The sequence below is a fragment of the Aedes aegypti genome, chromosome 3, assembly GCF_002204515.2.
Source record: "Aedes aegypti strain LVP_AGWG chromosome 3, AaegL5.0 Primary Assembly, whole genome shotgun sequence".
NCBI classification, from domain to species: Eukaryota; Metazoa; Arthropoda; class Insecta; order Diptera; family Culicidae; genus Aedes; species Aedes aegypti.
Window position 1 is genome coordinate 382,157,878 of NC_035109.1, and position 21,156 is coordinate 382,179,033.

General features: G+C 36.3%; 2 protein-coding genes across 17 annotated transcripts in view; one reads left to right on the forward strand and one right to left on the reverse strand.

The window, feature by feature from the left end:
- Nucleotides 1-20,867, reverse strand: part of LOC5569740 (protein 4.1 homolog) — a 159,251-nt gene extending 138,384 nt beyond the window's left edge. For 9 of the 16 annotated variants that reach the window (XR_002502225.1, XR_002502230.1, XR_002502231.1 and 6 more), the window contains exon 1: nt 20,770-20,867. The gene's annotated coding sequence lies outside the window, so the exon portion shown is untranslated. Of the gene's footprint in view, nt 1-20,492 lie in introns of all 16 variants that reach the window. The other 7 variants (XR_002502228.1, XM_021853128.1, XM_021853125.1 and 4 more) reach the window with 5 other exon arrangements.
- On the forward strand, nt 3,955-18,765 carry LOC5569744. The gene is made up of 3 exons (XM_001652917.2): nt 3,955-4,055; nt 4,132-4,401; nt 18,546-18,765. The coding sequence occupies exons 1-3, from the start codon at nt 3,972-3,974 to the stop codon at nt 18,555-18,557; spliced, it is 366 nt and encodes a 121-aa protein (XP_001652967.1). The 5' UTR covers nt 3,955-3,971; the 3' UTR covers nt 18,558-18,765.
- Nucleotides 20,868-21,156: the final 289 nt, after the last annotated feature.

A 21,156-nucleotide genomic window follows, 5' to 3' on the forward strand; every position in this document is an offset into this window, starting at 1 on the left:
TTTCTATAAAGCCTCATGTATTAAAATATCGTTCAATTGTATAAGAATTTGGAAAATTTATAAATGGATGTATTTGAAACATAAATAAATATATATTATATACAACCATTTTAATTATTTTGCTATAGAATCCAGATATATGTATGACATTTTTACAACACATTTTTAAATAGAATTATATCTGCGAATGTTGAATGAGTATCAGAGACTTATAACAAGTTAAAGCGTAGCTACGAGTGGATATCGGCATCCTATACTATAGAATCTTGTTTGGTATAACAAGAACAGCCAACACTCCATAACTCGATATTGAAAGGACCATCGAGTTATAGAACACAAAATCAGTGAAACTGCGATCCAAGGGACGATCGAGTTAGCCATGAAAACCAACTTTTATTATGGTTCTCTAACTCAATATCGAGATACGGAATATCGAGTAGAGGAGAGTTGACCGTATAACAAATTCTACTCCAAAATACCAAAGCAATATCTCTCATATTTGCTTTTAAGTTGACAAATATACTCTCTAATCATCCTTATTCTTTTTGTGTATATTATCACGACCATGGATTGATCTTTTGTGATACACAACTGATTTTTATGTACCTTGTCAAAGTGATAATTTACTATAAAAATAACACAGCTGTACAAAAATAACTTTTGCGTGTCTCAAAGATCAAATTGTGGGTCTCACTTATTTGTGTTTTGCTACAGGTCGTCAAAGTTGTAGAAAACATTGATTTATACTATGAATTTTTTTTGTAAGTCATTCCATGAAGCATGTTAAATAGGACCTAAACTTTTGTTTGAGAGATAGTTTGATTTAAATTTCCCTATTTAAAATCGATTCAATCAAATTTTTGAACATTGTTTCTGTCTTTATACAAAATTCGTTGTTTCTTTTATATGGTCAGATACAATACTTTTCCAAATCACCAAGAGGTACTGTTGTAGGACCGAAAATATTACAAACTTCGTTGATTCGAATTTTTCTGTACCTAAACACTGATTTCTGCAGTAAATTAGGCACAAAAAAACAACTTAAAATATGGTAAATTGCATGCAAGTCGACTGAAATCTACAATTAATGCATTAATGGCCCAGATAGCCGTAGCGGTAAACACGCAGCTATTCAGTAAGACCAAGCTGAGGGTCGTGGGTTCGAATCCTACTGGTCGAGGATCTTTTCGGGTTGGAAATTTTCTCGACTTCCCAGGGCATAGAATATCTTCGTACCTGCCACACGATATACACATGCAAAAATGGTCATTGGCATAGTAAGCTCTCAGTTAATAACTGTGGAAGTGCTCATAAAAAAACACTAAACTGAGAAGCAGGCTCTGTCCCAGTGGGGACGTAACGCCAGAAAGAAGAAGAAGAAGCATTAAATAGCAGTATTTTGGAACTTGATACAAAAACTTGTTCCGCAGTGTAATTATCAACGCATGATTTAGGTGTGTCGTATTGAACGTACAAACTTACCGGGACCCAAAGGCCAAAAGACTGTAGAACTCCCGTATCAAAAACGTTGCTCTTTTTTGAAAAACAGTACCACAGCTACATAACAAGTGCTCACAGGTTTCACAACTGTCATAAAATATTAGGGAGGGTTGTGTACAAGACACGACCACATGACGTTAACTACGCCGTATTAATTGTTACATGCTAATTGCTCCTCAGATGCTTCTCCATCAGGCATTGCAGAATTCACTCTCATTTAATTTTGAAGCAAGATCAAAGCAAGCGAAGAAAACATCCTATCTGTTGCGGTCCGTGATCAACAATGTATCGCAAGTTGTAACAAGTCTGATAAATAGGGGCAGCGAACGAGAGCCCCAAAGAGAGAGCGATGATAAAACCTATTTTTCTCGCTTGTTTACCGTTGGGGATAGGCGTTTTGCTTTACTGGTACGATAAACAATCTCCGAACTTCCGATAACAATAGTGTCTCCCGGGTTTGGAGCTAGTTTAGAGCTCGATAAACACTTGAGTGGCTCATAATGTGCTGCATATTATGATAGTTACAGAGAGATTCTCTCAATGTTCTCAGGATTCAATCCCTGTTCTCCATGCATGTTGTTCTTATTATGACTACCAAATTATCCATCTTTTTACGCTAGCATGCTATAATTTTTGAATCATCCCTAACTGACATTTCTTGCATTCACTATAATTATTTTTATGATCGGATCCAATTAAGCTACCGGTACAACCAATCTGTTTTATTGACATGAATCATTGTTGTTTTCCAGAATATGGAAATGAAAAGTATTTGTAAGTTTTCTATTTAATTTCAACTGTTTGCTATTTTAGGATGAAGAACGAACAACGGCGGCCGCATATTCAAATCTAATTTGTGGTCATCCAGTAGGAGATACATATTTCCGTGAGGATAACTGATCATTATCATATGCAAAGTTTGAAGAAGCTACTTATCTAGAAAAATACATTTCCCTCTGTGACCATTGCTGTTCATCAATTGATTCGGAATTTCCAATCGATTTTACATTCAAGCTATTAGAAGAAATTAAATATACAATCTTATCCTACAAAATATATATACTATCATCGTTCTATGCTTTAATCCTTCTGCGGCCCGCAACAGATTTATATTAGATGTGACAACCTCATCCTTTCAAATATGATTAGTCAATGATGATACTTTTCAAAAACCATATAGATCAAACAAATTAGCTTCCTAGATCTCTCCTCCAGATTAATACTTTTTCCATAACTTTATTGGATAAAGATCTTCTTTTTCATGGACTTTTGAGGATTTCGTCTAAACAATTATAAGGCTGGTTGAAGCCTTGTCAAAATCTCGTCCCATATCTTCCCCGTTTTGCTGAGAGTAATTAGTCAACGGAAGACGGAACGACGGGAAGTATAAATTAGCTCTATGGCTTGACGCGAAAAGTTGGTTATTGTCTCAAAAAATCGGCACAAATTGTTCCGGGTGCCTAGAATAAAGTGAAAGGAATGTTATTTCTAAGAATAATTGCTAAATATTAGAGAAACGATTGAACTACTGAACGATTCCTAATAGCAAAACAATTAGTGAAAAATGTTGACAGACCAATCAACAATTTAAGATCACAGCTTAATTAGATCATACAATAAAATCTGTAGGAAATAAACCTCAAATTGAATCACCCCTTTCAGTTTTATAGCTAACGTAAAAAGCTGGATAAACTATCAGCAGTCACAACAGTACCACTTTTCATTGTGCCGAAGTTCTCTTATATAAGTGATTTACCTAACCGCCTCGTGATCGACTGTTTTAAACAATTCTTCAATCATAGTTTTAGCCGTTTTGCAAAATTCTTCTAACTAGACTGTTCCGTACACACTGTTACTTCCGCGTCGTAATACCGCTTACATACACATTTAATTTGTTGGTATCTCCTTCTTCTGCGTTGGCGTACCTTCTTTTTGATCCTAGAAAGATTTCTACGATCAAAACTCATGCGCTTCGTTTTCTTCTGGGCGAGACATCCTGCCTGCGTCATCTCTGACCCTTGAAACGAAAATGATGGCAAACAGTTGTTGTTATTGTTAAATTCTATTTTGTTCATGTTAGTTTTAGATACAAGATTCACATTTCAAGACCACGTATAAGTACACAGCAAAAAAAAATGTAATTTGCATCTACGTAATCCATGCCGATGTAAAAAAAATCCTATGTAACCGCTCATTTCAAGTGCAAAATGGCACATTTTTGATGTTATATTACATCGCTTAGAAATTACACCAAAACAACATTATCATTTTTCATCACATTGAAGTTGTGTAATATTCACATCTAAACTATATAAATATTACACAGAAACAAATGCAACCAAGTCGTTCCGACATACTCTTGTGATATTACACAAACTCAATGCTATTTCGCATACGATACGAATGCATTAATAAGTCTGCATTCTGCCCACATTTTGTCTGCACACTGCCCACATTTTGTTTTTCGGTCGATGTGTCATGGCGGATTCCGTGTGCGTTCGCGATTGCATCTTTTTGCGCTTTTTGCGGATGAAAATTTGTTTCTTGAAGCGAAGGTAAGTATTTAAACATCTACTGAAATATAAATCGCAACTTATTAACAATCATTAAAAATTGTTCATTCCATTCCAGCCCACATCAATCTACAACGGCCAAGCATCTGCTCCAGCAATGATTCCGTCCGGAATTCATTCAGGGTGCGAGTTCCCCAAAACCAAATGGAAAACGAATCCGCTAGACGGCTGTTTGGGATCTTCCTCAGGATGTTTCATTGGCCGCAGAGCTGGGAGTGTTCCGCAGGAAATATATTACACCAGCGGTCAACTTTTGGCCAACAGCCAGGGAGAACAGTCTACGTATTTATTTACGGAAGGAGCGGAATGGAAGTGGCAGATACTTATGGTAAGTGATGACTCGCCAAAGCAAACTTATTGACATCAGAAATTGGACGTAATTTTATAATTTCCAAAAGCAAAGAATAAGAAAAGTGCATAATTCTTAGAACTCCTCTCAGGAATTTCTTAAGAGGTATCATCAGAAGTCCCTTAAGGAATTCAACCAAGAGTTCTTTTATAAACTTCAACAGGATTTCCACCATGAGTTCCTTTAGGAATCCATAAAGTAATGCCTAGGTATGTAAATTGCTCCTGGAGTTCCTCAAAAAAAATCATCCAGGAGTTTTTCTTTTTTTTTTTGGGAATTCTTCTAAAATTTGCTCGAGAAATTCCATCAAGAGTTTCCTCAGGAACTCCTCCACAAGTTTCTTCAGAAATTCATTCAGGAGTTTGTTCAGGGGCTCCAACAAGTTTTCTTCTAGGAATTGCACAGGAAATTCACCAGTGGTCCTTCAAGAATTTCTCCAGGAGTTCTTTTTTTCTGAAATTACTCTACGCTCAGAGGTTTCCAGAAGTGGTCACACAATTGCGGCTCACGGAACGATGGTTTTGCGCGGCCCGCGTTTCAATTATGGATTCAAATGCGATGTGGCCCACATTTATGATTTTGTGACACAAAAAGTAAATATTTTATATATTCTTGCATATGCCAGATTTTGTGTGATTTAACTACTCATGAATAGTTCGTCGTGGGGTTTCTTCATATTATGATAATTTGTTGGATCTTAAAAGCATATTTTGAAAGTCTACGTGGCTGATGATACTAAACAGCCCTGAGAGCGAATTTTCCAAGTTCGGGTGATCTCAGAGACAGTTCCTCGGGATTCGTAAAGTCCCACACTGCCCATAACTGCATATTTGTAACATTCGACAAAAGTTGGTATTGAGTAAATGGAATACTAAGTGTGCATTTTATGGCATTATGGGAGGAAACTAAAATTTCTAATAACTACCAGGAACTCAAAAATGCTTATTTGAGGCTGATATTTTGTACAACTCATATCGCATACTAGGTGAATTGTCAGAAAATATTTCTGATAAAAATTTCATAGCTATCACAGGCTCATTTATAATCTTAATGTGACTGTTATGCGGTTATAATTACCAATGTGACAAAACAACTTGGGGCTTATTCACAAATTTCATAACGCTGAAGGGGGTGGGTGAGTGTCCTCATGTTGTTACGGCTCATACAAAATTTGTAAAATATTCAGACATAAAGTGTTACGAGGGGGTGGGTGGGTGTCCAAAATGGCCATTTTCGGCGTTATGAAATGTGTGATTAAACCCTTGGTATTTTTTCGAATTTTCTAAAAAAATCTCACAGATTTTAGTAAATTGATCGAAAGTATTTATCATTTGATGACTCTCCATGCTATTAACTCCGTTTTGTCAAAAATGTCGAATGTGACTGTTTTGCAGTTATGGACAGCACAGGAAATCCACCAGAAATTACAAAATAAGTAACAAAAAATTCCTCCAAGAGTTGCCCCTGAGATTTCTTCAGGAGTACCTCTAGAAATTCTTTCAGTAGTTTTTCCAGGATATTTTTTATTTTTTGTTTTAGGATTTTTTCCAGGAATTCCACGGAAATTCGTCCAGGAATTCCACGAGGGGTTCCTTCACTAATTCCACAAGGGTTCTTTCATAAATAACTACAGGAACTCCACCAGAAATTCCTAAACAAAATACTCTAAAAACCCATTCAGGGGTGCATTCAAAAATTCATCCAGGATATCCTCCAAAAGTTCCGTTAGAAATTGCCGCAGTTCCTTTAGGAATTCTTTTAATTTGTTGCTTGAGGAGTTCTATCAGGAGTTTCCCCAGGAATTCCTTTCATTTTTTTCTAGGGATTCTACCAGGAGTTGGGTATTCCACCAGAGTTTCCTTCAGAAATTCTACCATAAGTATTTTTAGAAATTCCTCCTGGAGTTTCTTCAGACATTTCTCCAGAAACTCTTTCAAAAATTTCAAAAATGTTACTACAGGTATTCCTCCAGGAGTTCCTCCAAAAGTTCCTTCAGAAATTTCTTCATGAGTTTACAGAAACTCCTGCCCAAGCTTCTCCAGTAATTTCTTAAGGAGTTTCTCCAGGAGTTTTCAGAAATCACTCCAATATTTTCTTCAGAAGTTGCTAGAGAAATTCATTCAGGAGTTTGTTTAGGAATTTCTCTAAGATTTTCTTGAAGTGTTCATCCAGGAATGCCACCAGGAGTTTCTCCGGGTATAACTCTGAAAATTGCTTCAGGAGTTTTTAGAAATTCATTTAGGAATTCCTCTAGAAATTTCTGCCCATGTTCTTTCATATATTTCTTCAGGAGTTCTTCCAGTTATTTGTTCAGGAATTCCACCAGTAATTTCTTTCGTAAATCCTCCCAGATTTTCTCTAGGAGTTCCTTCAGAAATTTCTCCAGGAGTTTTCTCAAGAAATCCTCCAAGATTTCTTTAAAAAATTTTCCAGGAGTTTCTTCAGAAGACGCTGTTAGCGATTGCTTACATCGGTGGAGGACCGGCACATACACGGGGCTGTCATTTCCATAGATGAACTGTCAAAGTGGTAAAAGTGCTTCGATATCAGCTGATTTGAAACGTCTCGTGAAAAGACATATTCCACCGGGAGTTCATTTAGAAATTTCTCCGGGAATTACTCTAAAAATTCCTTCAGGAATTCATCCAGGAGTTCCTCTAGAAATGTTTTTTTTAAAAGAGTTCCTCCAATAATTTCTTCAGGAGTTTCTCCTAGGAGTTCATCTAGGAATTCGTCCAAGTGTTCCTTTAAAAGTTCCTTCGGAAGATTCTGTAGGAATTCAACCCGGAATTCTATCAACAGATTTTTTCATGAATTCCTACAAGAGTACCACCATAAGTTCCTCCAGGACTACCTAAATTTCGCCATCAGTTCCTTCAGTAGATTTCCCGGGAATTCTTCTTAAAGTCCATCCATAAATTCCTACAGAAATTCCTTCAGGGATTTGACTGGTAGTTCCTTCAGAAATTACTAAGAAAATCTTTGGAAATTTCTTCAGGAGTTTCTCCAGAAATTCATGCAGAAATTGCTTCAAGAGTTCCTTTAGGAATTGTTTAAGGAGTGGCTCGAAGAATTCTGTCAGAAATTTCCCCAGAAATTTCTTATATTTCTCCGGAAATTCCCCTCAGGAATTTCTACGTGTATTCCTTTTTTCCAGAAATTACTCTAGAAATCCTTCTAACAGCTTGCAGAAATTCATCCGGGAGTACCTCAAGAAATTCCCTCAAGAGTTCCTCCAGGATTTTCTCCAGATCTTTCGTTAGAAGTTCCTCCAACTGGAATTTCTCCAGCAGTTTCCAGAAATTCATCCAGGAGTAGATTTTTTTTCGAAGTTCCAAAGCAGTTAGTTCCTTCAATTATTCCTCCAGGAGTGCTGTTAGGAATTTCTTTAGGAGTTCCTTTAGGAATTCCTCCAGAAGTTTCTTCAAAATTTTTCTCCAGGAATTCCCCCTTTTATTTTCCTAGGAGTTTTTTTCCTTAGAATTTTAAGAATTGTTTAGTAGCCACCACGAGTTACCGGGAATATTTCAAATAATTGCAAATAAAGTTCGAATTACTCTCATATTTTTTCAGAGATCTATCAGAATGTTCATACACATTATTCGAGAAAAGATTTTTTTAAAGATTATTTCAAAAATGCATCGAGATTTTCTTAAAATTTACCACTAGAAACTATTTCAAGATCTTTCACAGTTTCCTTCGAGGGTTCATTGATTGATTCTGATCAGCTCGCGGTTTGGTCGAAATTAGGAAAAATTATCTTTGGCAAACTTTATATGATTCTAAATGAATATTCTAAAAAGCTTCTCGAACAATTATGCGTTCCTTGTGGATTTTTCTATATTTACTCCAGAACTCCTCATATCTATTATTACAGTAACTTTGTATGGAAACTGAAATGTTTTTTTTTAAGAATTTCCCCTTCTATAGCTATTTTTATTGTATGCTTATATGGATTCCTGATTTATTTATTTAAGCAATACTGAAAAAAAAATCCCTAAAGAAAAGGTTGAATTAATAAATGAAAATACATGCTCTTATTCGTTGGACATTGCTTGGTAGAAATTCTGAAGGAAATTGAGACATAATACTTGGAAAATATCTGAAAATCAATTTATCGAGCTCAGGTAAAATCATTGAAAGCATAGAAAACCATAGAGGCCTTCCTTAGCCGAGTGGTTAGAATCCGCGGCTACAAAGTAAAGCCATGCTGAAGGTGTCTGGGTTCGATTCCCGGTCGGTCCAGGATCTTTTCGTAATGGAAATTTCCTTGACTTCCCTGGGCATAAAACATCATCGTACCTGCCACAGGATATACGAATGCGAAATGGCAATTTAGGCAAAGAAAGCACTCAGTTAATAACTGTGGAAGTGCTCATAAGAACACTAAGCTGAGAAGCAGGCTCTGTCACAGTGGGGACGAAATGCCACAAAGAAGAAGAAGAAAACCAACACAAAAAACATTTCTTGAATCTCTGTAAAAAGCGCTTTGTAAACTTCTTAAGGATTTTTCTGAGCCAGTTCTTAGTTAAAACTCTTGGAAAAACCTCTTGTGGAATCGTTGAGAATCATCCGAGAATTATTTGTCGTAGTGCCTGGAATGTTTTCTTGAAGAATCTGAAAATGTACGCCTGGAAAAATATTAAAGAAACATCCTTTCAGAAATAGGTATCACCATTTAGCAGAAATTGCCAATCGTCAATAAAGATAGAAAAAAATCCCTGAGGTATTCTCAGAGAAATTTAGAGAGTAATACTTAAAAAATATCCATGACAATTTTCTTGGGGGAATTCCTGCCAGCAATATGCTTGGAAATTTACATAGTGAAATTATTGATAGAATCCTTGAAAGTTTCCTGAAGAAATACTCCAAAAATATTCGAAAGAATTTCTAATAGAATTTTAAAACAAAAATACAGAATGCGTGTAGTATTTTCTTGCAGAAATATAATAATCGAAGTATTCTTTTCCAAATTCCAGGTAAAATAGCTCAGTATAGCCTACAAAAAAAGAAACAAAATGATTCTAGAAGATATTATAGAAAACTGAAGTATTTTACAGAGGAATCATCAATTTTTTCATGGAATAACGTGTTGTACTTCATCATTTATTTTTTTCAATTTTTTGAACAAACAAGATTTTACGGGTGGAGTTATTGGTGGGATTTTCTGAGGAGTTCATGAAGCTCTTCAAGAGAAAATGCCAAAAGAGTGTTGAAATCAATTAATACAAATAATTTAATCCCACATCAATTCGTGATAAAAAGTGATGTATTTTCTAGGAGCAATTAGGTAATTTATTAAAATGATCACTAAAAACCTTATAAAATCTTTATCGCTAGATTTTTTACAATCACTGGGAAGTTTTTTTAAGAATTGAAACTATTAATTGAAAAAAATCAACAAATAAAAATGGCTTGTCCAATTTCAATGAAATGCTCAAGAAAATCATCCGGTGGACTATATAAAAGAACAACTTGAAAGATACCTTGACGAAACCATTGTCCACCGTTTCTGACTAGATTAATTTTCATGTAAATAATAGTTCTGTTAGCAGTATCCCTGACAGAATTATAGTAAATTTCACAATGTTTTTTTTATAACTTTTTATGAAATTCGTTGCGGGTTCTTGACGAAATCTCTATATGATTTTCTATAAGATCTTTTGAAGAAACCTAAATGGATATTAGACTACATAATTTATCCAAAAAGTTTATCATGGTGCAATTTTGTATAAGTCTGATTGCTAGAGATAATCTACTAAAATTTTATATTAACCTTCGTAGGAAATGAATTTATGTTTTAGGTGGCTAGGGAAATGGATTGAGCATATTTAAGGCGAAACAGCCCGGAAATAATTATCATCTTCTAAGATTGCACTAAAACTTTAAAGGCACAAATCTGTTGAAATAAACTTCTACAAAACAACCATGCTTCCGTTCCAAACCACAGGCTACTGACTGACGGAAAAATCTTAAATACTTTGTACACTTTGCTGCTTCGAGATAAACAAAGTCCAATGGCTGGTTGTTTGGAACACATTTTCAACAATTAAGAAGATCAGAAATGTTTTCCAACAGATGTCTAGTGTAGATATATGATTTGTATTTCGTGTCTGTGGGGAGAATATTTCTACAAATTTTGGGCATTCATCGTAGTACGGAAGAACAGAAGGAATTCCAGTTATAACTTGCACAAAGTAATCCGGTAAAAACTTCAAAATTATGGGGGCTTTTTATCGGAGATTATTCCGAACATCCATCGGTAGTTTCAAATGGGAATTCCTCCAAACAATCTTTTCTGAATCTTTCCGTGGTTTTGCTTAGTTATTCTATTTGGAATATTTCCAGGGATCCCTGAAGTAATTGTTTTGAGTATTTCTATAAGTCCCATTCTTCCAACAGAAATTCCTCCATGTATTATACCAGGTATTCCACCTGGAATTCTACAAGGAACTTTGCCAATGTGTTCTCCAGAAATTGATCCACATTCGTACAGGGAAAATCCTACAGATACACCTTGAGAAATTCATCCAGGCTCTCCCCCCGAGATGTTTTTTGGAAATTCTGCCAGTGACTCCTCTAAATATTATTCTCTCCACTTATTCCATCAAACATTAAAACAAACAATTTCTCAAGGGATTTCTTCAAAAACTCATAAGGGATTACTCAAAGGCTTTCTCCAATGCTGCCTCCAGGAATTCCTCCAGAGATTCCTAAAATATAATTTCTTCAAGAATTCCTCTAGACATTCCTGCGAATATTTCTCGAGGAATTTGTTCCAAGGATTCCACCAGGAGTTCCTCCAAAAGTTCCTTCAGAAATTTCTTTCTGTTTACAGAAGTTTACAGAAACTCCTGCCCAAGCTTCCCGAGTAATTTCTTAAGGAGTTTCTCCAGGAGTTTTTAGAAATGCCTCCAGTATTTTCTTCAGAAGTTGCTAGAGAAATTCATTCAGGAGTTTGTTTAGGAATTTCTCTAAGAATTTCTTAAAGAGTTCATCCAGGAATGCCACCAGGAATTTCTCCAGGTATAACTCTGAAAATTGCTTCACGAGTTTTTAGAAATTCATTTAGGAATTCCTATAGAAATTTCTGCCCATGTTCTTTCATATATTTCTTCAGGAGTTCCTCCAGTTATTTCTTCAGGAATTCCACCAGTAATTTCTTTCGTAATTCCTCCCAGATTTTCTCTAGGAGTTCCTTCAAAAATTTCTCCAGGAGTTTTCTCAAGAAATCTTCCCAGATATCTTTAAAAATTCTTCCAGGAGTTTCTTCAGAAGACGCTGTTAGCGATTGCTTACATCGGTGGAGGACCGGCACATACACGGGGCTGTCATTTCCATAGATGAACTGTCAAAGTAGTAAAAGTGCATCGATATCAGCTGATTTGAAACGTCTCGTGAAAAGACCTATTCCACCGGGAGTTCATTTAGAAATTTCTCCGTGAATTACTCTAAAAATTCTTTCAGGTATTAAAGAGTTCCTCCAATAATTTCTTCAGGAGTTTCTCCTAGGAGTTCATCTAGGAATTCGTCCAAGTGTTCCTTTAGAAGTTCCTTCGGAAGATTCTGTTGGAATTCAACCCGGAATTCCATCAACAGGTTTTTTCATGAATTACTACAGGAGTACCACCATAAGTTCCTCCAGGACTACATAAATTTCGCCATCAGTTCCTTCAGTAGATTTCCCGGGAATTCTTCTTAAAGTCTATCCATAAATTCCTACAGAAATTCCTTCAGGGATTTGACTGGTAGTTCCTTCAGAAATTACTAAGAAAATCTTTGGAAATTTCTTCAGGAGTTTCTCCAGAAATTCATGCAGAAATTGCTTCAAGAGTTCCTTTAGGAATTGTTTAAGGAGTTGCTCGAAGAATTCTGTCAGAAGTTTCCCCATAAATTTCTCATATTTCTCCGGAAATTTCCTTCAGGAATTTCTACGTGTATTCCTTTTTTCCAGAAATTACTCTAGAAATCCTTCTAACAGCTTGCAGAAATTCATACGGGCGTACCTCAATTCCTAAAATATAATTTCTTCAAGAATTCCTCCAGACATTCCTCCCTGTCCTTTGGTTCAGAAAGGGGTATGGGCGCGTTCTGCCAACTCGGTCGAGGCAGATTTCTTGTGTGAACAAGTTACAACATGGACGTTCTAAAGTGCCAGAATGAAGTGTTGTGCTTGTGGGGAGCACTTGAAGATGGGATGGAAGGTCATTACTTCGCGTTCGTGCTTTACTCCTGCTTATCTTAAAAGATATATACATAAACCGACCCTAAGTTTAACTATCGAAATTAACAGTTGCAAATACAATAATCGTTCTTAGTTCACTAACATGTCGTCGCGTTAATTTTATCATAATGATCTTTTATCTACATCCGTCGAACCATTCTGAATGGCCGTTGTGAGAATATCACCAAGAACTTCTCACATGCATTAAAGCTGAATTGTCCTACATCGAAACATTGAGGTTTTCGCTCTTTTGGATTCATTTTTTGTTGTTCGTCCTCAGTATTGTTGAGATGTCCTGAATGCCGCACATGGCGTACAGTGATCATTGCCATGGAGTTTCTCGTAAGCTGCATGGGGATTGTTATCATGGGAATCCAAAGAGCGAATTTTCTATGATTTCATTGTAGGCCAATACAGCAATAAAGCATGTAACAATCACTAACGTTTCTTCTCTCTTTATCCTTGTTTTCATATCTAACCCGCCATTACAACGAGGAAAAATCCATTGGAGAGGAAAGACATGGCAGCGTATTGGCCGAGAAAAGTTAAGTATCATGTTTTTGTAAATATTCTTATTACTGATTGCAAGGTGAATCAGATTAACTAAATTTTTAACTAATAACAAACTTGTTCCACAGAGCTATTTACAAAACACCACCCAAAATCCCTCCTTTCCCATATCCTTAGGCAAAACACTTCACTACCGCTATATGTATGACTGATTCATGTTCTTTTGGCCTTGCATCATTCATACGTGTATTGGAAGTCAAGAGTAGAAGCAAAACTTAAAGAACCTTCTGGTCAAAGATGTTGCGTTGCCTACTTCCTAAACTCCAAAACCCCCCGGTGTATTATGGACGGTGTGAGTTTTCAAACTTATGCTGGAGACTTGGCCCCTGACTCCCTTGTACATCAATAAAATAAAATAAAATAAAATAAAAAGAATTCCTCTAGACATTCCTGCGAATATTTCTCGAGGAATTTGTTCCAAGGATTCCACCAAGAATTCTTCCAGAAGCTTCTTTAGGTGTTCCTTAAGAAATTCCCCTAGGGATTTTACCAAAAGTTCCAGGACTTTCTCCAATAGTATTCTTGGAATCCATTTTTATATTCTTAAAAAAAAAAAAATCTCCGGGGATTAATCCAAAAATTCCTCAAAAGATTTGGCAGAAACCCTGGAGATATCCCTAGTGAAATACTTGTAGGAATTTCTGGTAAAATCCTTGGAGGAACTTCTGGTGGCATCCCAGAAGGAATTCATGGTGAAATCCCAACAGGAAATCTTTACAGAATCCCAGTTCGCTGGTAGAGCCCCATGTAGAATTTTTGTTGGGATCCGGGGAGCCATTTCTGGTAGAATCCCTGGCTGAATCTCTGTAGAAATTCTTGGAGAAGTCTTTGGAAAAGCTCCTAGTGAAATCTCTGACAAAATGGTGTCTCTAAAGTAATCGCTGGTAGAATTCTAATACAAAAATCTAGTAGAATCCTTGGTACAATCCCTAGAACGATTTCTTTTAAAATCTCTAGAGGAATTACTGACTACCCTGGAAAAATTCCTGGTAGAATCCCAGGATCCGTGGAGGAACGCATGACAACCTTAGAGGAATGCATGAATACAGGAGATTTTTTTTTAATTAGCCCGGAAGAATTCCTGGTGGAGTCTCTTAAGTAAAGGCCCAAACGCAATGATAGCGGAACCTGGAATTCCTAATAAAATCATTGTAAGAATTTTTGATGGAAAAACTAAAGGAATCCACTATGGAATCACTGGAGTAATATCTGGTAGAAGTCTTGTATGAAATATTTGTAAATTATTTTAAGGAATTGCTGGTGGAATCCCTTTAGGAATTGCTAGTATCTTAGCTAGCTAGCTCTTTGGACAAATTTCTGGTAAAATCGCTTAGGAAGTTTCTGTATGATTTCTTCTGTTATCAGGAATTTCTGATAATATTAGTGAAATCTATGGAGGGATTCTCGATGGAACTCATGCAGGAATTTCTGGCGGAATCCCTGGATAAATTACTGTTAAAATCTCTAGGGAAAATAATGGTAGAATTTTCTATATGAATTGCTGATGGAATCATTATTCTTCTGAAAGAATGTCACTGAAGGCATAATCTGTTAAATCACCGGATGAATTCCTGTTAGAATCCTTGGATGAAATACTGGTGAAGTTTCCAAAATAATTCCTGGGTGAATCCTTTAGACAAAAAATTCTGAGAAAAAAAAACCTTGAAAAAATCCTGTTAATCTTGAAGGGATGCCCGATAACCTTTAAGGAATTCCTGATAACGTTGGAGGAAATCCAGGCAGAGTTTATGATGGAATCTCTGGAAAAATCTTTAAATAAAATATGATAGAATATCTAAAGGAAATCTTCAATTGCGGTGTTTTTGGAGGAATTCTTTCATTCTTTGGACTGTATTAAACTTCAACAGAAATAACTTCCTTAAGAATTCCTCCAGAAATTTCCTAAATTTTCATTAAAAATTCGTTAGAAGATTCTGAGGCAAATGCCTAGAAGCATTTCTTGATTAATTAGTTGAGGATTTCTTCGAAAAATCATCAAAGAATCTTCAAAAATTTCTACATTAATCTGGATTACTTTTTCAGATAAATCCTGGGTTGAAATTGTAGACTTATTGAAAGAAATTTTTGGAGGAAGCTTGTTTAAGGCAATATTTATGGAGAAATTAATATAAAACTAATTTCTATAAGATTTGATAGAGGAATCTCTACAGTAGTGCCTCTTAATATACTTAGATACATTACTGATAATATTCATGAGATTCTTAACGAAAATCTTGAAAAAATCTAGGAAAGTTCGCGGGAGAACAACAACATGGATTGAACGCCTTTTTTATTTATTTTTTGAGAGAGTGTCTGGTAGAATTCCTGAATCCCTGACAAAATTCTTGAAAAGCCGTTCCATGATTAGGTAATGTTTAGCGATCTTCTATGGTGTTCTAGTACTATAAAGTTCTTCACTCACTGGGAATTCTGGCCTCCATAGTTATAAAAAACATAAAATAATACCCAATACTTAATAAGTACAATGTTGCTTCACTGTAGTAATAAATGAAATAATAATAACTCCCACTCATAAACTGGCGAAATGGTTAGTCAAGGAATTCCAGAGTATGCCGAATCCATTCCCCACTAGGTCAGTTAAAAACACCCAGGAGTTCTCCCAGAAACTATTAGAGTCAGGACACATCGAGGATGACGAGATGATGGTTTCTTTCGACGTAGCGGCACTTTTCCCCAGCGTTCCAGTAAAGGATTCCCTAAATCTTCTCGAGGACTGGTTATTACCCCAAAGGACGGATGCAGCATGGAAAGGAAAGGTCAGGACATACATGAGGTTGGCAAGATTGTGCATGGACGAAAACTACTTTCAATTTCGAGGAAATTTCTACAAACAGACGAAAGGAGCCCCCATGGGAAACCCTCTCTCCCCGTTTTTGTGCGAACTATTCATGGCGAATTTTGAGGAAAATTTAAAGAAACAAGGAGTATTACCGGATAAATGGTGGAGATATGTCGACGACATTTTCAGCGTTATCAAGCGGAACGATCTGGCTAAAATTTTGGATACAATCAACAGCGTACACAAGGATATCAAGTTCACCCACGAAGAGGAGAAGGATGGAAAACTATCATTTTTGGATCTACTTGTCACCAGGAAAGAAAGTTCAACTTACAATTTCGAAATCTACAGGAAGCCTACAAACACCCAGCGGGTTATCCCTTACACATCGAATCATTCGTTCCAGCATAAGATGGCAGCGTTTCACCACATGATCCACAGGATGCAGACTCTACCCCTCAGCGAACACGGAAAGACCAAGGAACTGGAATATATCTACGAGACGGCAAGGATCAACGGATACAAGGAAAGGACGATAAAAGCTATCATCGACAAAAAGGAAAGACAGCGAATTCGGAATGCTTTGACGACACTAACCCCTATCACCGAACCCATGAAGAGAGTCTCCATCCCATACGACGTACACATCAGCAAACAGCTCCGCCCAAAGCTAAGGAATTTCGGAATCGATTTGGTATTTTCCAGCAGAGACAACCAACTTAGAACTTCGTTAGGCTCCACCAAGGATCCGGTAAACACACTAAACAAGGCTGGTGTTTACAAAATCAGCTGTTCCCACTGCAATAAGGTCTACGTTGGTCAAACAAAGCGGTCTCTCGAGGTTAGATTCAAGGAACACTTAGCGGAAATAGGAAAAGCTCAGAAGACGATAGACAAGGGGATGACATACGATTTCAAATCTAAGGTGGCAGAACATATCTTTTCAGAAGGACATACAATTACGACGGCCGATATCAAAATTTTGAGAAATGTTTCTTCTCCTTGGAAACTGGATGTGGCGGAGAGTCTGGAAATTTGCAAACAGGTACCTACGACGCTACTCAACAGAGACAACGGCAACGGCAATACATGGCTATTCAACTTGGTACCTACTAATCGTTCCCGTGATGTACCTTTCAGCATTTAAAGTTTCAACAAAAGAGGGATGGAATGTACCTAAAGCTCATAAATTTTAAGTTAAAAAATAATAATGGGTAGGGAAATACGGTTATACCTAGTGTTAATATATAATGTGTGCATACGATGGTTTTCTTCAAGTCGAGTCTAGTACACGACACTGAAGACGGCCTTACAGTTGAGGTCGAAATACGCGTATCTGTCAAAGGATACAAACTCTAGTGGAATTAAATGGTATAGTACTAAATTCGGTTTTTTTCATCTACTTAAATGAAATAAAATCAATATTCCATAGGTTTTGAAGACAATCAATGAGTGAAAGGACTACCTATTAGAAAAGCCACGTCAGCTAAGCCTTTACATACACAAATGGTCATAGGGTCATGGCGAGCATTCGGTGTGTATGTCTATGACTGATTCTTATCTAACACTAGAAGACCACGCGGACAATTTCGAAACAAATAATTTTTATACATCGGTCTTACGATCCGAAAGGCTCAGGTATGCTGTGAAATCATTCTTTTGAAGTTACTCATTAGTACTGTCACATTGTTTTAATTCTCTAACAAAATTACATAATCAACTCATTACTAATCACTGTGCCTATATTCTCTCTTTCTCACCTTCTTATCGGTTGCATGATTATGATCATTACTAATATAATGCATGAGCAAGCACAATAAGAATAATTTCAGAATTGTAAGAAGTACATGGATAATTGGAGAGAATAGCTTCGAAAAGGGTGCTAAAAATATGATAATCCTGGTCAGAGAAGTATTATCATCAAGAGTAAGTTACAATTCTTCATTATTAACTCCTGAATCACACAAACAAATAAACTAGTAATATCAAATATCTTTATTTAAATCAGTTCTGTTGAAATGCGTTCTTTACAGTAATGTTCATCCATTATCAAAAACATATCATATTTTGTTATTTATAAAATTTATGAAAAACGATCAGCTCATTCTTCCTAACGTGTACAATTGTCAGTCGATTTAAAATTTTAATAAGCAAATCAAATTCCAAAACTCAAATTTAGTTGCTACCAGCACATTTACATTTTGCAGCATTATTGTGTCAAGTCTTATCCAATTCCCTATACCCTACCCCAACCCGTCCTTTCCTTTCCGATGGTGTTCAAGCGGTCCGCATTACGGCCATTATATATCCCTGCCCCGGCTTTGGACTGACTTGCGCTCTCAATGCCCTACAAAACGCTGCAAAATGAAAATTAAAATAACAATATCAAAATGAATCTTATCTCTATAAAATAAATGTGTGAGAAAGTTATGTATAAACATGTGTCGATACACATATAGAAAATTAATACAATTTTTGCAGTGTAGACATGTATAAAATAACTCAATATTTTCTTTTCTTTTTTCTAAGATCGGTACGTAAACCATGTATGGGTCCTGTGAATCATTCTACCGTTTGCCGAGGAAATCAAAACACACCCTGGAGTGCCTTATACTTGCATGTTACCTGGAAGGGTCCATTGCGGTTCCTTGGATTCACTGTTTGAAGCGTCCATTATGCTCCATAATGTGAATTATTCTGCAATAATTGTATAATAAATGCTGCAATAGGAAATAATTGATGACTCAAATGACTCCGTATTGATATACTTTTTTGTTCGAAACATGTTTCATATCTTTCCCATCAAATTCTCGTAAATGGTTGATTAAATTGCTTTTATCAATTCCAAAATTATAATACTTTATAACCCAAACTGCATGGGTGAAGCTCGGTTTGAATCATGAATAATAACTTATCACGAATAAGAATAAAATAAGCAATTTAATCAACCATTGAGCAAAATTTGTTATTGCTGTTTTCTCTCAAATTGCTTAGATTACATAGCTCTCATATTACATCGCATCGATTACATCGTATTGTGTACGTTGAAATAATTACATAGGAAAAATTACATCGGTCGCATTTATTACACCAATCGCCCACGAATACGTCGGGCTGTGTAATATTACACGATCGAGGGAACGACTTGGTTGCAGCGGTTTTGATGTAATATTCAACAACTTTTTTTGCTGTGTATTTCAGTATTCTCGTATTCAAGATAGTTTTTATATTGGATTCTACTCCTGATTGATTGATTTCGGCTCTTGAAGCTCTATTTGTTTGAACAGAAGTCTGTATATTTTATACCGCCAGAATACAGACTTAGAGTCCTGTTTTTCTATAGTCTATCTATCTATAGTATTTCGACTTCAACTGTAAAGCCGTCTTCAGTGTCGTGTACAATTTTGCTTTTTTTACGTTTTGCTATCATTTAATTAATCCACTGAACGATACATATGTCGAACTCTTGCTTCAATGTTATAGATCTATGAGAATGCATTATCAAACGGTCCTTGAATATCTAGAAAAGATGCTAGTAAAATGTATTTTTCGTCATACGTTTTTTTTTTCTATTTTAGTTACAATTGCGTGTAAGGACAGATGAGCAAATGGATTATTATTTAGAGAATATTTTAACAAATAAGTAAATTTAACATATTGATCAATCAGTTTCTCCATGATTTCAAGCATTATAGATGACAAGCTTGTTGTTCTGAATGATTTGGGAGAAGTTTGTTCTTTTTGTTAGTCTTCTGAACATGGATTGATTATAATCAATTGTACCAAATCTTTTCCAAGGTTTGAACTGTGTTGATGTTCTTGTCAGAAAGTTAACACTCAGTCAAAAGTTTTGTGTAATATAAATCCCAATTTGATAATAATTATCAAGATGACAAAAATTTCTTGCAATTTTTCATCAACACCAATATAAGTTTCTGTTAGTCTTATTGAATTTTATAGCAAAGCTTATTGAAAATGTGATTTTCATAAATTTATTAAGTTAAAACAATGCTCACTTATAAACTATTTCAATGTTTTCTAATGCATCTAAACAGCTTTGTAAAGGAGCAATTAAGTATGTAGCACGTTGAAATTTAGTTTCAAGTGTTGTTTGCTTGACATTTGATAGGTGTACGAAAATTAGATTAGACACAGTTTATTGTTGTCTTGTAACAGATGTCACTGATTATCTTTACTATTGACATTATTTTTAAAATTTGATGTATCATTTGAGAGTTGATGTAAAAACAGTGCCCTGTACGAATATGAGTTTTTGTCACTGTATTTTGGGGCCACTGAGCGTCGCGAACCGCGAATAATTTTTGTTCTTCGTTTTCTTCCTCTCCCTGCGATAAATTTTGATTCAACTGATGATGGAACACTATTTACTGCCGCCTTCTCTGATGGTTGTCACATTAAAACACTAAAATTGCGTCAAAATTCACTCAATAATAATCCTTCTTGCGTTTCACGTACAATTTTTCACGAAATTCAACCCCTAAAGCGAAGCTGCGTTGTTTTGGAGCCGTTCAACTTTCACGGGATTCACATTGCTTCCACACAGCCGAAAACACGTCCCAGAGCGAGACCCAAAACCGAAAGCCATCGTGCCGTTCCCGTGGAAGGCAAAAGAGATACAAAAAATATACCACGCACAAACACACACTCAACGGAAATCGAATGAAAACCGGACCCTGGCGGAAGATCCGTCGACGGAGGGGTGCGGCGGGCGGAAATGCACTTCACTACTCACTCACGATTGATACCGCTAGTTTGCGACGAAAACACGTCCACTTTGCTCAACGGTCGCGATGCGATTAAAAAATAAAAACCGTTGTTTCGTTTGTCGCTCGCGTTCGGCGGGTTCGGCTTTCGGAACGCGATGGTTGCACAAATCCTCCAACCACAACGCGTGAGCGAGAGCGAGATGGGTGGAAAAGCTATGAATGGAAGGTGACGTCATTTTTTCTCGTTGACTGACCGCTCGGGCGGATCGATCGGATGGGGAAGCGTTAGCGCTTTGACAGTTACACTTCGATAACGGAAGGAAAGCTTTTTGATCGATTTGCTCGATTTCCTAGACTCGATCAAATTCAAGAGAAAAGGTAGGCGTAAAAAATCAAGCGTGTGCTAGAATTGG

What these genes read in the sequence shown, in the direction of transcription:
- LOC5569744 (XM_001652917.2), top strand. Translation starts at nt 3,972, where the DNA reads ATGTGTCATGGCGGATTCCGTGTGCGTTCGCGATTGCATCTTTTTGCG. An exon ending in ATTTGTTTCTTGAAGCGAAG is followed by an intron (nt 4,056 to 4,131) that starts GTAAGTATTTAA and finishes ATTCCATTCCAG; the next exon opens with CCCACATCAATCTACAACGG.